Source organism: Theobroma cacao, chromosome 5 (assembly GCF_000208745.1).
Source record: "Theobroma cacao cultivar B97-61/B2 chromosome 5, Criollo_cocoa_genome_V2, whole genome shotgun sequence".
Lineage (NCBI taxonomy): Eukaryota > Viridiplantae > Streptophyta > Magnoliopsida > Malvales > Malvaceae > Theobroma > Theobroma cacao.
Genome location: NC_030854.1, coordinates 347,309 through 363,825, shown reverse-complemented (window position 1 = coordinate 363,825; position 16,517 = coordinate 347,309). Strand labels below are relative to the sequence as shown.

The 16,517-nt window shown below is 39.1% G+C and overlaps 4 protein-coding genes and 1 non-coding gene across 5 annotated transcripts; 3 read left to right on the top strand and 2 right to left on the bottom strand.

Annotated features, from left to right (window-relative positions):
• Positions 852 to 3,023, bottom strand: LOC18597467 (ferritin-3, chloroplastic). Its single transcript, XM_007026531.2, has 8 exons — positions 2,594 to 3,023; positions 2,394 to 2,477; positions 2,248 to 2,308; positions 2,072 to 2,159; positions 1,803 to 1,864; positions 1,564 to 1,629; positions 1,420 to 1,483; positions 852 to 1,249 (listed from the first exon to the last, which is right to left on the bottom strand). The coding sequence occupies exons 1-8, from the start codon at positions 2,926 to 2,928 to the stop codon at positions 1,200 to 1,202; spliced, it is 810 nt and encodes a 269-aa protein (XP_007026593.2). The 5' UTR covers positions 2,929 to 3,023; the 3' UTR covers positions 852 to 1,199.
• Positions 6,329 to 7,919, top strand: LOC18597466 (mitoferrin). The gene is made up of 2 exons (XM_007026529.2): positions 6,329 to 7,164; positions 7,459 to 7,919. The coding sequence occupies exons 1-2, from the start codon at positions 6,394 to 6,396 to the stop codon at positions 7,657 to 7,659; spliced, it is 972 nt and encodes a 323-aa protein (XP_007026591.2). The 5' UTR covers positions 6,329 to 6,393; the 3' UTR covers positions 7,660 to 7,919.
• On the top strand, positions 8,246 to 8,316 carry TRNAG-GCC. The gene has a single exon. It is a non-coding gene; the product is annotated as a tRNA-Gly (tRNA).
• On the bottom strand, positions 8,607 to 11,081 carry LOC18597465 (uncharacterized protein At5g01610). The gene is made up of 3 exons (XM_007026528.2): positions 10,778 to 11,081; positions 9,930 to 9,984; positions 8,607 to 9,243 (listed from the first exon to the last, which is right to left on the bottom strand). Exons 1-3 carry the CDS (start codon positions 10,862 to 10,864, stop codon positions 8,873 to 8,875), a joined length of 513 nt encoding a protein of 170 aa, XP_007026590.2. The 5' UTR covers positions 10,865 to 11,081; the 3' UTR covers positions 8,607 to 8,872.
• LOC18597464 (abscisic acid receptor PYL4) lies at positions 13,722 to 14,926 on the top strand. Its single transcript, XM_007026527.2, has one exon. It carries the CDS (start codon positions 13,954 to 13,956, stop codon positions 14,608 to 14,610), a length of 657 nt encoding a protein of 218 aa, XP_007026589.1. The 5' UTR covers positions 13,722 to 13,953; the 3' UTR covers positions 14,611 to 14,926.

The following is a 16,517-nucleotide window of genomic DNA, read 5'->3' as shown; positions in this document are numbered from 1 at the left end:
AAGTAAACTAAGGCTGTTCCGTCTTGACAATTGTTGTTTTCTGTCATGTCGTATTCATTTCGTTGTTTTGCTTGCGAGCATTAGTTAAATGGCTAACGGGAAGTTTAGGAATGGAAAACAGACATTTATATATATATATATGTAATAGAGGAAACAAAGAGGAGAAGCTGAGGAGCTAGGCCAAGGCTTGAAGATGGAGAGGTGGAGGGGATGGCTTCGTTTTAAGCATTCTGTTCTCTTTCCAACCAAATGTATGCTTCTGAAGTTCACTTCACGTCTCAGGCCAAAGGCCAAAGGTAACTCTCCTTTCGCTCTGTCTAAGCAGCTAAGCCTGATTTATGTGTGTGCGCACATGCACGCATGTTGGATTTATACGCAAATATCTGTTGTTCTAACCAAAGCTTACGGCAATCATGGTAGAGAATAGGCAGGTGCTGCTAACTCTTTACAAGGACATGGAGTCTTGTGGTGAATATGAAGATATACAAGTGATGTGGAAGATGATTCATTCTTCTTTCCCATCAAATGGCCATAAAACCAGAAGAAGCAGAAGGCCTTCTTATTTCAGATTCTGTTTCAAGCCAAGATAGATCATGTCTGTCTGTAAACCTTCAGGTTTAGATGAACTTTAATGGACTAGTCTTCATTGAGCTTTAAAGCTTTTGAGAGTTTTCCTCCCATGGGGAAGGGAAAATTGGACTAAAAGCTTATCTGATTGAGATGTAAACGATAGCAGCCAATTCTAGAATCTAGACAACAGGTGTTGCTTCAATTTTTCATTGTTGGAACAAATTTTGTGTGGTTTCCATCTTTCCTTAATCAAATGTAAATGATAGAAGGAGCAGAGAATATACCGTGCTTCATAAGCAACTTAATCAAATACATCTGTTATTTAATGATACAATTTCACTAGGGAATGATCCTAATCACAATCCATAGACACACTGGTGAGAGGAGCCATTGATGCATCAATCAGACATTGTTCCTCCAGCTATTGAGGAACACAAACAAAGCTCCCTTAATTTTGGGGGTAAAAGGAAAGTTCTCTGGTTCTCTCTAACATAACAAAGCTAAGGGGTTACTAATATCTTAGAACTTCAAACAAATATTCCACACAACAGTTTATTCTTCTCCAAAAAAATCTGGTTCATGTAGTAGAACATCACTGATTTTAAGTCGCAAAGGATGAAAGATCTTCATTATGCAGCATCACCCTCGTGGAGGAGCATTTGATCAAAGTGCCACACTCCTGCAAGCCAGACCAAGCAATTGCCCTCAGTGCTTAGAAAATAACACAAGAGGATAGCACAGAAGTAACTGAAACGTTTTTTCAATGGTTTTATGAATTGAATGCAAACGATGTAGCAAACTGAAAGAAAAGATTGTGCTGAGAGTTTGACTCTAGCTTTGAGTGCGTACCGTGGCCTTTTCCAACCATCCTTAACTGAGCAACATATTCAGATATCTTCTTAATGGCTTCAACCTACAAAAATTTAGTTAGTCAGGCATGATTTCATTAGAACAGTGCCTTCTCGGTTGGAACAAGCTGTTACTTGAGCTCACCTGCTCAGATAAAAACTCTCTTTCAATGAATTCTGACATCTGAGCATCATGGTTTCGCTCTGCTACCTGTTATTCATCAATAGAGTACAAAAAATGAGAATTCAGAACAATCTAGATCAAATTGCAGAATCAAACATCCTGATCTACGCCCCATGGCTTTGAAGTTTCAAACCAGGTAAAGCTGCTCTTAGTACTTTGCTTTCAGGATTTTAATTGAACATAAGGTCAAGAAGCATTACATTGTGCAGGCTCAAAAGCTTCTCGTTTGTCAACTTCTCCAAGGACAGTGCTAATTCCATAGCTGAAGTCCAAAAAGAATTACAGCAAAAAATTAATTGAAACCAGTTGGACACAAACAATATTAAACAAACTCTAACTGATACACAGCAGAAAAATTATGAGGCATATCTGTGAAAAAAGAAAAGATTGTCAAGCATGAAGCCATTAGCATGGTTTTGAGAGCTAAAGACAGATGTGGTGGTTATTGGTTAAAAAGACACTAACTCACCATATAATGCATCTCCCTTCTCTGCGTGTTCAAACTCTGAAGGGGGCATCAGGATAGAGTGTAGTTTTACCCTTCCTCCCCGTATGTTCTAATAACACAGTGTCAACAATAATTGTATCAGCTACTCCCTCCCAGTCCAGTATAAAACAGAAAGAACAAAGAGATTTAAAGAAAACCTGATATTCCATCAGCTTCTCCGCATGCTCTCTTTCTTCTTCACTAGATTCCTTGAAAAATCTGATTGCAACAAGATCAAATATTTATCATGTCATATGACTAAGGAAGAAATATATGGAGAGGGTGTTGTTTTCTGTGTTCTTACTTGGCTAAGCCCTTGAGAGCAATGTTGTCTCTGTCGAAGTAGGCATACAAAGAGTGGTACACATAGGACACGTTGTATTCCACACTGTGACAAAACAACCACAGTAATTTAAGAACTGAATCTGAAGGGAAAAAAATGAGAAGCTTGACGACAGATCATAAACAAAAGGGATAGAAAGGAAAACGAGAACCACCACTCACTTGATTTGCTCATTGATCGCGGCTTCACACTCATCTGTATATTTCTGGCGAGCAAGCGAAACCTGAGGAGCGACTGGAATATCAAGTTCCTTCTTCTTGACCTCTTCAAATGGCTGAAACACTACCCCTGTAAGTGCGAAATTGTTGGTTTCTAAGGAGGCAGAAACCCCAAAAGCCCTTCCAGGTTTTCTCTGCGGAAAACCCAGAGCAGAGGAAGAAGGAAAGGCAGAACCGAAACTAGAAGATGATAATGCAGGGGAGCCCCTAAGGGAACTGATTAGATTATCCCCATGCTTGGTTTGGACTGAGATAGATGAAACTGATCTCAAAAACATTGCTTTGGTTCTGAGAGGATTACAGCAACTGAAATTGAAACAATCTAAATGGAGAAGAAATGAAGACAAGATGGCTGAAGAAGGCTGGGTGTCAGGGCATATATAGAGAATAGCGCTGGTAGGTAGGACTGTTACAAGAGTCCAGAGCGGATGGGGTTCGTTTTCGACCGTAGGATAGCATATTAGGTGGACGATCCTGCTTGAAACACGCAGGCAGGCGTGTGGCGACCTCGTGTTCTATCCAATCCTCTAGCTTTTGTGGAATCTTAGCCAGCAAATTCTGTCCACATTGCAATCTGAGCGTCATCGAATAGCTGCCCCCATGTGACCTAAACTTTTCCCAGTTGCTCGAGTCTTACATGTAACTATACTCGCTCTTTGTTCGGACAACTTTATCTCATGAATCAAGTATCTGTACGATGTTTGGGCGAGTAGAAGCTAGCCTAAGCCTAAAAGAGTGGAGATTTGAGCAGTGTTTATCTTGTGTTTAGCAAGACAAATAATCTCGTTTTTTCTATGCTCCAGAAAAAGTGGCTCCTATCTTTCTTTGCAGAGAAATTTCCCTTTGTAAGAAATTTCCAAGTTCTTTCGGCTAAAAATTCTTGTTATTTGGGCAAATTTAGACGAGTTGATCATTGACCCAAATCGTCTAGAGAGGTTGAGATTATCCAATTGTTTAACTTTTCTTCCCTTATCCGTGCTTTGATTAATCAAAAGAAAATTCAATTTGCCCCCACCTTTCTTGCTAGTCTTTCTATCCAGGTGCAGCTTCTTCTAGAGTTGACATAAACCACCATTGATTTCTCTCAATCCCAATCTAAGGATTTTTTCTATCACATCATATGTAACTCATAATTAGCTTCTCCATCTTTAGGTTAGAAATTTTCTTCCTGATTCTGTTCATACTTTTGTTCCTACTCTGGCATGTACACCTCTCATCACTCCATGAAAATGGTGGCCACATTTTTCCATGTTAAGAGTGCAAATGGAATTCAGTTTTGAGCAAGGAGACCTCCTTTAACAGGATTCTCTAAAAAGTTAAAACAGTTGTTCTATCTTTAAGTATGCAGCAATGCAGCGTTCAGGCAACCCTTCCAGGTTTTCTGTCACCTCTCTGTCCATTGGCATCCAGCTCAGAGACGACCCTTTGCGGTTTTTTGGTCCGGACCATGGCCTGAACTGACAGATTTTTGTTTCACGGCTTCATTCAACGGGCTCAGGACTGGCCCAAACTCTAGAGGAACTCTTATTCAACTCATAAAGGACTAAACACAGGCAAAAAGGCACCATCATAGTGAAGGAGAAATGGGCTTTTCTTATCGCTTGCAGAGGAACTGTTATATTATCAGTCACGCAAAGAATCTACCCATCACAACAAAGCAGAGGAGGACGAATTTGACTTTAGCTTGTCACCTATTAGTCTTGGATACGAGAGGGATAGGGGGTCCCTTTTGCTACAAATGAAGACACTGCAGCTCACTTTCACTCACTAAAGTTTTTTTCGCACAACTTTGGCCATGAGATGTCGAGTTTTACTGCTGTTGATGGAAGGGGGCTTGTGGACACCACGCGTCCGTAGCCACATGAAGTTAAGCGATCATATCCTCAACTGAGATATTATTATTTGCTAGGCTCAGGATAATCAAAAGTTCAAAATCCTGACAGTGATCGGAAATTCATTGAGCCAAGTTATTGTGCCACTGCTGCATGCAGCCACAGAATGTTTAGCAGGCTTGTGGATAGCACACGGCTTCTCTACCTTGTGTTGTCTGAGCTAGTCCTGGAGCTTTTTGATTTGCTTCCTCTCTAAAAATGACGAATTTCACTTTCAAGGCCTTTTACTTCATCCTAAAACCTGTTTCTTTCTTTTGGCCATCAAAGAAGGTTAAAAAGGATACACAGAACTGTACTGCAAAAACTACATTAAGGGAATATAAATAAAAAAAAAAGAAAGGGAAAACCATGACATAACACGTCAGGATAACAAGGTTCTGCAAGTCTTGTCATGAAGATGAAGTGCCGCAGGAACAAATTAGCTTGTCGTGAGCATATATACTCTTTGTCTAGGATGAGTTTGAATTTTCTTCGCTACCATACAAACATGATCAAACAACTTTCAATTATGAAATGGAACTTTACTATTAACAAGCGTAAAGTTTATCCTGGCGATTTTCATTTAAATTGAACAAAATTCATTTATGTTCATTTGATATTCTGTTTTGTATTTATTCTATAATTTTACTATCACGTGTCTAATAAATCTTTTTCATTAACATTGTTCGTATTTGTTGTTAGGATATGACGGTTAGAGTTACAAGACATAAAATTATGAAAAAAAAACTTTAAGTGAGAGTGAAAAATAAATCTTAAACTTATTTTTGGACTTAAAATAAGTGTATTTTTAATAATAAACCAATGCTAGTAGTTTTATTATTTTTTTTTTAATGAAATCATTAAAACGAGTGTTCACTACAAACCAAAAATGGAAAGAGAAAAGAAGTAAAAAAGGAAAGCTCGCAGCCTTCTCCATATCTTCTCATTCGATTCTCTCCCCTCTCTGATAGCTACGTGCAATTCAGTCTTTTTCTCCTAAAAATCCCCTCAAACCTTTTTTTATTATTTTGATTTTTCGAATAAAGAAAAGAAAGTAATTCAGAGCATACCGAAAACTCGAAAGCGATCTCTTTTTTCATTTTTTTTATTATAAAGAAAATTATGAAAAATAATCAATCTCATAAAATCATTTCAAAAATAACTCTTACTATAAAATTAATTATTTTTATTTAATTTTTATCATAATTTAATAAAAATACTCTTAAAACTATTTCAGACAAATTAAATCATTTTTTACAATTTCACCTCCCAATTTCTCTCTCCCATATCGATCTATTGTACTTTCGATTTTTCTTTTACACTATCAAACTCTTTTTAATTTTATCAATTTCTCTTTAATATTCATCTACTATGCTCACCCAGTTTAGAGATGACACTAATGTATATTTTTAAGTGTATTAATTTACATTCACAAAATCTCAAAGTTGATGGGTTAAAGTTATAAGTGAAATTTATAAATTTAAATATTATTCAGAATTGTTTAAAATCATACTTGTATGTAACATCTTTAATGCACATAACGTGTAATAAATCTATTGAATATAGTATGATTTAAACATAATATGTAACTTGATCTTTATTTTTATATTTTATTAGTATATAAATTTTTGAAATTAAATACTTTAAATATGAAAAACTTTCATTAAAAAGTAATTTTGTTAAAAATCTTTTCTTTTAATTAAAGATTTTTAAAATTAAAAAGAGAGTTATTTCGATAAATCAAAGCTAAATAAAATCATCTCAAAAGAAAATAATTCAGAGCACAGCGACAACTCGAAAGCCACCTTTCTCCACTTTTATTATATATTTCGATCCGAGCAGCAACTCTTGCTTGCCACAGTTATCTTCACCATGGCCACTGACGCTTCCCCTCAATACCGGCCCGTGCCACTTCCTCCCGAGTTCCACTCCGATATCTCACCTTCCCACCCGCCAACCCACGACGGCCTCCACTTTTGGCAATTCATGATCGCTGGCTCCATAGCGGGCACTGTCGAGCACATGGCTATGTTTCCTGTCGACACCCTTAAGACGCGCATGCAAGCTATTGGTGCTTCATGTTCGGTTCAACCCATAGGCGTTCGCCAGGCCCTCGGCTCAATCTTGAAGCTCGAAGGTCCTTCCGGGCTTTACCGTGGTATAGCTGCCATGGGGCTTGGCGCAGGACCCGCCCATGCAGTTTACTTTTCTGTTTACGAGCTGTCTAAGCAATCTTTGTCACGTGGCGATCCCAACAACTCGATGGTTCATGCCGCTTCTGGCGTGGTGGCCACTGTCACCAGCGACGCGGTGTTCACGCCTATGGATATGGTGAAACAGCGACTGCAGCTGAAGAGTAGTCCGTACAAGGGCGTAGCGGATTGCGTGCGGAGGGTTCTGATGGAGGAAGGGATTGGAGCCTTCTACGCTTCATATAGGACAACTGTCGTTATGAACGCGCCGTTTACTGCTGTTCACTTCGCCACATACGAAGCAGCGAAGCGAGGGCTGATGGAGGTGTCGCCTGATAGCACCGACGATGAGAGGTTGGTCGTTCATGCCACCGCTGGTGCCGCTGCTGGGGCCCTGGCTGCTGCCGTTACAACGCCGCTCGATGTTGTTAAAACCCAGTTGCAGTGTCAGGTAAACAGTCTGTTTTCTTAGTTCAGAAAACATTCAAATTCGGATTTTTGATAAAGACAAACCGCTAAATTTAGCAGCTTGAAACAGAGATTAGAGGCAGAGGTCGGCCCACCTTATGCCAATTATAGTAAAAGAGAATTTCTACAACAGTAACAGGACAGAAAAATGACAAAGCACCCGAGACTGAAATTTGACCAATTTAGATGATGTTCTTAAATATTTCTGGATCCTTAAATATTTCTGGATCTTGTGTTTTCTACCTCGTTTTCTCCATGGGTTTGGTTTGTTAAACAGGGAGTCTGTGGCTGTGATAGATTTTCCAGCAGTTCAATTGGGAATGTTATCCGAACAATCGTGAAGAAGGATGGATACCGGGGCCTTATGAGGGGATGGATCCCAAGGATGCTCTTCCATGCTCCTGCTGCTGCAATCTGTTGGTCCACTTATGAAGCATCGAAGACCTTTTTCCAAGAGCTAAACAGCAGCTACAACTAAGTTGGCCAAGAAAGGAAGAACCTTGATCAGAGTGTTAACATCGCTGCAGCTTAATTAGCCTCAATCGAGATAATATATGAATGTCCAATCCTGGAATCCGGGTAAATCTGTCAGCTAGGGTCACATGGAAAATTCACAATAAGCTTATGTCTGCAATTTCTTCTTCACTCAGATCAAGTAAATATTATTGATTGAGCAATCAAGTTACTTGATATGCTTTTACTCCCTATATTCAAACACTCGCCCTCCTGCCTCCTTCAGTTTCTGATATTTCAAGAATTGGAGTTTATAGGGAGTTAAAGAGAAATTTGAGTTTCTGATAGCCACGTAAAAAGTCTACTTTATCATCTAATCAGTTACATTTCGTTGCATTATATCAGGGATAACTTTATCTATCATGAAAGTGTCTTGCTCCTCAAACCATGCCCATTTTCTGAAACCTCTCGTATGGAACGCGAATTTGATTATTAAAATATATATAAAAATTTGAATCAATTATTAATAATAACTTAAACTTAAATCAACCTGTCGACAGTGTTCTGCGATGTCGGACCGCTTGCAGAAATATAGAAAGTCACTCCACAAAGCACCAGTGGTCTAGTGGTAGAATAGTACCCTGCCACGGTACAGACCCGGGTTCGATTCCCGGCTGGTGCAGAATTGTTTTTGCCGAGTTCTGTTTGGCCCTCTGCCCCATGAACTCTGCTAGCCCTTAACTCCACTCCAGAACATAAACGAATGCAAATGTTTTGCCACACAAGTTTTCTCGATTCCATATCCCACCTTACTTTGAGATTATACTATATACGAACAGAAAGTATCTGTTTTGTGCCTTTGGGGTCGTAGGAATTCATATTCCATTCTTTTCCCTGAAACGACAGAAGGATTTTCTGGCACAAGTCCTGACAGATTTGATAACAGAGCTTGGGCCATAACACTCTCTCAACTAATCAAAACAGAGTGCCTGTGGGAACCACTAAAACACTTTCCATACAATTTATAAGATCTCAATACACAAGGTTCAAACCCCTTAACTGAGTGCGCCAATTCCATACAATTAATATAAACATGGCATTGTCACCTTCCACGTAGAACAGAGTAAAGCTTTACCACAATAAGCGGCAAGCATAGGAGAGACGAGCAGTCTTTGTACTTGAATCTTAAAAATTAATGGAACAAAAGTTCAAAGGTCCAAAGGCTATGAGAAACCACTTCAGAACTTATCTACACTTACACCATCCCTAGAAACCTCATAAGCCTCTCTATTCCGGGATTTCTTCATTCCAGCAGTAACATACAGCTTTGATCCATCAGATGTGATAGAGGTTACTTTGACCCATATCACCACTTTTGTCTTCAAACCTTCTATATCAGCCAGCTTTCCTTTCTCCAGATACGCAGTCACAGTGGTGAAGAAGCGCAGGACAGATGAGTCCTTGAATCCCACTTCACATACTGTTGGAATAAAAACAGTAAGCTTTCCTGTCTCCTCATTGAATTCGTAGTTAGTTGCATCACGAGGGAAGATTCCTATAGGCAGGTTATATTCTTTTAACAGCTCTTGCAATGGCTTTTGCATTTTTCCTGTAAATGGCCAAATATCAATGACAAATTTTAGGACAGAACATATACATTCTACTTTATATCTTGATACCATCAAATAAAGGGTCAAGATAAAGGCTCTATATCCCAAAGTTAATAACATGAAAGAGCCCCAACCCACAGACAGAAATAGAGCTTCATGTGAATGTCTGAATGGCATTCTTTCTGTGAATGTTTAAAGTTATCATAAGAACCAATCTTTTTACTTTTGACAATCAAGATCCATTGATATAAGAGTTGGGCCATGGAAAACCAGTAGAAGCTCTCTATTGACATTCTCTACATCAAGTATTATCACAATTTGCATTACTACCACAATTTAGGTCGCCACTTGGGGCTCCAAAACCTACTAATTTAAGAAAAATATATAGCATCTTTTTCTAACTGGTTTATGTACTTTAGCTGATCAATAAACTCATCAAAATTTGGATTCTCTGTTCTGAAGTCTACACTTCACTCATTCCCAATTTTCCTCCAAGATACAAACCTTGAATGTAAGTCAATTACCAGAATTTACCCTTGTTATCCTAAATCAGTTATTTAAAGCACAAAAAATGAACTGCAATGGAAATCATCATTCTGAACCACATAAAAACAGTTATCTTTCACACATAAAAAACTAAAACAGAGAAACTAGAACAATATGATGCAGCAAGAGACGAACAAACCTTTGATTTTATTAACCAACCATTTGGCTCCTCCTTCAATACTAGTGGACAATGACTGGTTTAAAAAGGGGGGAAAATGATGTTAGTATGAATAATTCATAAACAAAAACAACCGACATGCAGAACTCAAAGGGTCAGCAATGTCAATAAATGAGCATATATTTCATGAACACACCAGCTTTGCTGTATTTGGGGAAAGCATGAAATGAGCCTACATCATTCTTCCTCATCATGACCTAAGAATTGTTAAATGAACAATAACATTTTAAATATTTCATGAGACTGAATTTCTTCCGAATGGTAACCATCACCTTTGGCTAGCACTAAACTTGCTTTTTCTAACAATCAGCAAAGATACAGTGTAAAAACCAGTTAACAATTCACCTTTGTAAATAAAAGCAGGCGAATGACTATCACAAACTCCTTCCCCAACAATCGAGAAATTGAGTTGATATTATCATTCAAAGATAGGAAATTTGGCACATAATGGAATGAAAAAGACTCAAATTTATTTCTAATCATTCCAAGCTTAAAATTTCCTTAAAAGGGGGAAAAAAACTATCTTTGCTAATTAAATAAACAAATACCGCGTCAGAAATGATAACTTGCCCAGTACGCAGATTAACCCTTTGTTTTAATCAAATTAACCATTAGGATTACATAATTATATAAAGTAATCAACACGGACCAAAGTTGAAACATTGTCTCCAGAAACCCTAGGTAAATTAACGATTCCCACCAAATTACTGACCGGATCGGGGTCAAAACCGAAGAGGAAGTGAGTAAACCGGAAGGTAAAAGACAAAGATCGAGATCGAGAGAGAAAGAGAAAGAAAATTCATACGTACGTTGATGTCGTCACCGACGGAATTGATCTCCTTGTTGGCCTTCTGGCCCAGCCAATAGGATCCCACCTTGTTCAAAATCTGATCCATTTCTCTACTTTCCCTCCAATCTCAAGCTCGATTATCGCAATTCTCTGCTTTTAATTTTCCCTTTCTCTGATTCTCGCGTCCCGCCCCCCTCTCTCTTGCTCTGTCGAAAGCAATCTATGGATGTAGGGATACAATTTAGAGATAGAGAGAGAGAGAGAGGAGCTTTGACTATCTGTCTTGACTTTCGATAATTTCTTACCCGCTAAATTTCCTCGTGTTTTAACTGCTTTAACTGAAACTAATCCCTTTTTTTTAATATTTTTACTTTCTTTTTTTATTATTATAACTAATATTTAATTGAACAATTAGTACATAATTTTTCTATTAATATAAAAAATTAATAGATTAATTCATTTTAACATTTCTAGGGTAAAGAAGCGATATGCAATATTGAATCAATGATGATAAATATACCCATCGTTAATAATTATAAAAATCATTTGATGGCTTACAAATCAAGACAAATGTTTTTAGTTACTATAATAATATATATTGTTGATTAAAAAACTAATTGAGTGACAAATAGGTTACGAGTTAACATTTTGGGATTATTGCTTAAACAAAGGGTTTGTTGTAGCTATTAGTTAATTCTTCCTTAATAATTTATAAACCCCATCGAAGAAATTCTTTCACTTCTTAGTTATTTTGAGAAAATTCGTCTAGATACAGGGTTTCGATCTTTAAAGAGTCAAACATGTAAATACAGAATTCCAGGGCCTAACTAAGATAGGTAAGCTATGCACATAGCTCTACTGGTCTATCACTTCTTTTGTTCTCATGCATGTTCACTCTTTTAATACTTTCTCATAACTTTCCTGAACCCAGCTAGTGCACCCTTTCCTCTTTGCTCTAGGTGCAATGTATTGGGTGCTATATTCAATAAACAATCTAAGAAGGCCAAGAGAGAGCAGGATTTTAGTTTCTTGCAATTAATTTCTACTAGTATATATTAACATTTTCCTTCTGCTAAAGGGTAGAAAAATATGTTTTTTTTTTTTGAGAATTTGCTTTAATTTTCATTTTGAAACCCTGACACAAAAAATGCAATGACAAAAAGTCTCAAAATGTACTTAATTATTGTCTTTATCTGCCACATTTTTAATGTGGAAGACTTAAATGGATCTATCTGCCCAAGTAAAGACTTGCAAAAAGAAGTAAAACAAAAGGGAAGGTTGGGGAATGATGATGGGGAAGGAGGCTGGAGCCATGCACTAGTAAGCAAGGATGAAGGAGCTCATTTATTAAAGAGTTTCTTATCATGAACAGGGCTTGAAATGGTCAGTTTTGTTTTAAATGTCAAGTGGAAAGGCAAGATGGTTGAGGATGGGAAGAAGAATCAATCTAGATGATAGAAAGGGTTTAGAAGAAAAAAAGGAAGATTACAACATGGGGAGTTCATGGATGAGTATCCGAATGGATCAATCAAAAAAGGTGGAAATCGGCCAATCATACCGAACAAAAAACAATTGATCCAAGGTCTGACCGGGCCCCAACCCAGACTCCCACATGACTCGTACCTGACTACCTGAGGATCATGTGCTAAAGCCACCCCCAACTTGTTCTTGTTTACACCAAATAATTAAAAAGAAGTTTGATGTCAAAGATTAATATCCAGCAAAGGGTCCAAGTTTTTTGTCTTGGAGCAGTGGTTAAAGACAAGACAGAAACAGCAAAAGAGTCACGTTAAAGCATGCAAAAGTGAAAAAGAAGGGTAAAACAAACACGGCTGCTTTGGAAGGGCATGGAACCAGTAAACACAGGTGCTTGCCTGCCTGCTTCCTACTTCTTTTCCTGCTACTTGCTTAATTTAAGTTTTATTTGTAAAAAAATAATATGAAATTCTTCTTTTGCGTATATAATAGGCTGAGAGTAGGAGAAGAATTTTCCCGCTTGTATTTATTTTTTGTTTCTTTAAATGGTGTTTTTTTCTTTTCGGGCAGTCTGCGGCCTTGAGTCAGTTTAAATGCTTATCTTATCCTTCGGCTTACGACTCTCCCGGCAAGTTGATCTAGTGTTCAAATCACTTTAGCTTTTGACCCTCTCGTTTCCTCGACATTTACGAAACCTGGCACTGTGGGAATTGACACAGATGACCTTTTTCTGCTACGTTGCAATGCAAAACCAGAACCAGCAGCTCTCTCTGCTGTAGCTTTTTCTCTTTGTTCTATTGTTGCTTCACTTCTCGAGAGATGGATGGTGGGTTAAATGAGTTTGAAACATTTACTGCAACTATCAATCTCAGTTGGACCACACCAAACATCATGGATCTCTTTCAATAATTACATTTTATCCATCTCTTGGACCCCTTTCTTCTTTCTTTCTTTCTTTTTTTTTTATTTCTATTGGTTGCTAGGTGCCCATTGGACCACTTATCAAATTTGTATCATGCAAATGGTCATGGTTGCTTGAGACAAGTTCCCATTTTTTAGCCTATCTTGGACACTTTTGTCTTGGGCTGGGAAATGTGTTAACTTTTTCACCTTTCTTCTCTTTTGTCTAATCAAGTAGGAGTAGGAGTACAGTGATTCCAAAATGGAACCAATGATCACCTAGCTCATTCTGAAATGCCAAAGACAAAGTGAATTAGAAGTAGTAACTAATTGGTCAATTTGTTAGTTTTGTTACTTCCCAATGTCATCTTTAACCGTTACTACTATACTATATCTAATTTCTACGATCGTATTTCATTTAAAATTTATATAATACAGTCAAATTTATAAAAAGAAAAGGTTAAAAATCAAAATGAAGAAAAGAGATGTGCTGGGGTAGCTTGGTAATCTCAAAGGAATGGAACATAGGGAGAATTTGGTAAGTTGAAGAGGAGCAACTAGGCCCTAATTTATTACCCTCCACATGAACTTTCATAAACCCCTCTCGGTCTTTAGAAAATCCAACCCACCCACCTCCTTCCCTCCCCTCTCTCTCTGTTCATAACGTCACCCACTGGAAAACCCTCCTCTTCCCAGTTGGAAAGCGACTAACCCCCATCTCTCCTTCCCTCTCCACTCGTATATATACACACTCTGTTCCTTCCCCCTTTGCTCACTAAATTGATACTATCAAACACCCATCACGGCAGCAGAGGGAAAATGCCTGTGAATCCTCCCAAGTCATCGCTCTTGCTTCACAGAATCAACAACACCACCCCCAACACTAACTCCACCACCACTACGACGACAGCGACCGCTGATAATTCCTCCATGTTTTGCCAAAAGCGGTATCCTTTGACATGCACCACGCCCGTCCCTGACACCGTTGCTCGTCACCACACTCACCCTGTTGGCCCCAACCAGTGCTGTTCAGCCGTCGTCCAGCAGATCGCTGCTCCCGTCTCCACTGTTTGGTCCGTGGTCCGCCGCTTCGATAACCCCCAGGCTTACAAGCACTTCGTCAAGAGCTGTCACGTCATCGTTGGGGATGGTGAGGTTGGTACCCTCCGTGAAATCCACGTCATCTCGGGACTCCCCGCGGGCAGGAGCACCGAACGGCTGGAGATCCTTGACGACGAGCGTCACGTTCTCAGCTTCAGCGTCGTCGGTGGAGACCATCGACTAGCCAACTACAGGTCGGTGACGACCCTCCATCCTTCGACAGCCGGGAACGGAACGGTGGTGGTGGAATCGTACGTGGTCGACGTACCGCCGGGGAACACCAAAGATGACACGTGTGTGTTCGTGGACACCATCGTTCGGTGCAACCTGCAGTCACTGGCTCAGATCGCAGAGAATCTAGCCAGGCGCAAATAGCAAACAAGGAAAAGGCAGCCATTTTCGTGAGTGAAACTCTTCTTCAGGGTAGATTACTTTCTCTCTCCCTCCATGTTTTTAGTAAAAAGAAAATGTCTTTGGTGATACGCCGTCGTTTTTGTGAGTATCCGATGTTGGGTTGCCGATGGAACATCTCATCACTGCCAAGGTCATGTTTATCGATTCACCTGATGATCCGCATCTTTTGTTCTTTTTTCCTTTCTTTCTTTTAATATCTGTGAAATACTATTAATAAATACACATACCACTTCATTGTTAAAAAATATATATTAGCTTCCACAATTTTCTGTCGTCATGACTGCCGACTGTTCTCTCCAATTTGCATATATTCTTATTAAATTTAAGCACAGAATATAAAAAAACAAGATAGAGTTTTTAAATATTTAATCATGAATGTAATGGACGGAGCAATTTTGGGTTAACGTGAAAAGATGGTACGGTGCTGCATTTGACAGCAAGAAATGACCAATGAAATGACAGAGTTGGTTTGAATAATTGGGTGTTTTTAATACTAAGTTTCCATGCCAAGGAAGGTCTTTGAATTTCCATCATCCTGGAGTTATGGGAGTGTCTGGCGATGGCTGACAGCCTAAAAGGAGGGGTTGAATTTTTAGAATTTGAAAGGGAAGGGTCTAGGTGAAAAAGACCAAGGACCTAGCAGGACCACGACGAGCTTGTGTTTTGCTAAATCGAACGAAGATGGTAGCATGCACATGATGTGTTAAGAGGCTTTTGATTCACCGGAAATTTGGAGCAGAAGGAAAGCTAGCTCTTTTCTGATGGAATAATACAGCAGGGATTTGAGGTAAAAATGAGATCTTTTTGCAAATTGCAGTGGAAGTAAACAGGGAGAGAGAATGATGGGGCTCACGTTGGCAGTTTATGGGCAGACAAGAATATGAATTTTTCCAAAGGGTAAGTGTGGTTAGCACTCGTGCGGAACATACATTGCAGTAGGTAAAAAACCCACTTTGTTTTTGCATTAGGCAGAGGGGGGTAATGTAAAATTCTGTCCTCTGATCTGATAAATGGATTTTATGGGGTATTTTATTTTTTTATCTTTTCAGTTATTAAAAGTTGCTGAAAGATGCCTCACGTATCAGCTTGAACATGCCCTTTTTTCCCAGGCAGGAGAAGACGTTGAACAAGGAAGCAAACAAAAGAAATCTGAAACAATGTGGTGGCTGGGAAGGGGAAGAGAAGGGGAGGGGGGAAAAAGTTGAAGGCAAAAAGGATGAAAGGGGAAAAAGTTGAAGGTAAAAAGGAAGAAAAAGAACAAATATTATAATGGGGTTGCGAGTAACCTAGAAATTTCCTGTTCGGGTATTGCATGAGGCAGAAGCATGTTGCATTAAAATATACTGAATAACGTGAAGGGAATCCAACAGCGTCCCCCCCCTTCTCTCTCTCTCTCTCTCTCATCTCTCTTTCTCTCTCTCTCGCTCTCTCTCTATGCAACTTGACTATGATAACGCAACTAGCTGTTAAAAGAAAAGATAGGGTGCAAGTTGCAAATTGTTTTCTCTTTCTTTGATCTCTCTCTATCCCCATCTGTTAAAAGAAATGCAACTTGCACTCTCTTCTCTCTCTCTCTCTCTCATCTGCTTGAGACTTTGCAAGTTGGGGTGCAAGTGGGATGGGAGAGGAATACTTTTTAATAATCCCCGTGTACTGTTGTCTACTTTTGAATGCGTTCACGCCACCCATCCCCCCCCCCCCCCCCCCCCCCCNCCCCCCTCCCCTCCTCTCTCTCTCTCTCTCTCTCTCTGTCTCTCTCTCTCTCTCTCTGCTGCTCTCTTCATGCGTTTCTTCTGTAAAGACTTTTTCATTCAATATCTGCCGCCACCCCCACCATTAGCTTCCATTTCCATCTTCACATTCTTAAC

Bases quoted from the DNA above. Each gene is read 5' to 3' on its own strand.
- LOC18597467 (XM_007026531.2), bottom strand. From the start codon at position 2,928: ATGTTTTTGAGATCAGTTTCATCTATCTCAGTCCAAACCAAGCATGGG. The intron at 2,160-2,247 runs GTTTTCTTTAAA...CTGTGTTATTAG, and splicing joins AGAAGCTGATGGAATATCAG to AACATACGGGGAGGAAGGGT. The intron at 1,250-1,419 runs GTACGCACTCAA...TCTGGCTTGCAG, and splicing joins GATGGTTGGAAAAGGCCACG to GAGTGTGGCACTTTGATCAA.
- LOC18597466 (XM_007026529.2), top strand. From the start codon at position 6,394: ATGGCCACTGACGCTTCCCCTCAATACCGGCCCGTGCCACTTCCTCCC. The intron at 7,165-7,458 runs GTAAACAGTCTG...TTTGTTAAACAG, and splicing joins AAACCCAGTTGCAGTGTCAG to GGAGTCTGTGGCTGTGATAG.
- LOC18597465 (XM_007026528.2), bottom strand. From the start codon at position 10,864: ATGGATCAGATTTTGAACAAGGTGGGATCCTATTGGCTGGGCCAGAAG. The intron at 9,985-10,777 runs GTACGTATGAAT...TTTTTAAACCAG, and splicing joins CCGTCGGTGACGACATCAAC to TCATTGTCCACTAGTATTGA. The intron at 9,244-9,929 runs GTTTGTTCGTCT...GGCCATTTACAG, and splicing joins GTTGGTTAATAAAATCAAAG to GAAAAATGCAAAAGCCATTG.
- LOC18597464 (XM_007026527.2), top strand. From the start codon at position 13,954: ATGCCTGTGAATCCTCCCAAGTCATCGCTCTTGCTTCACAGAATCAAC.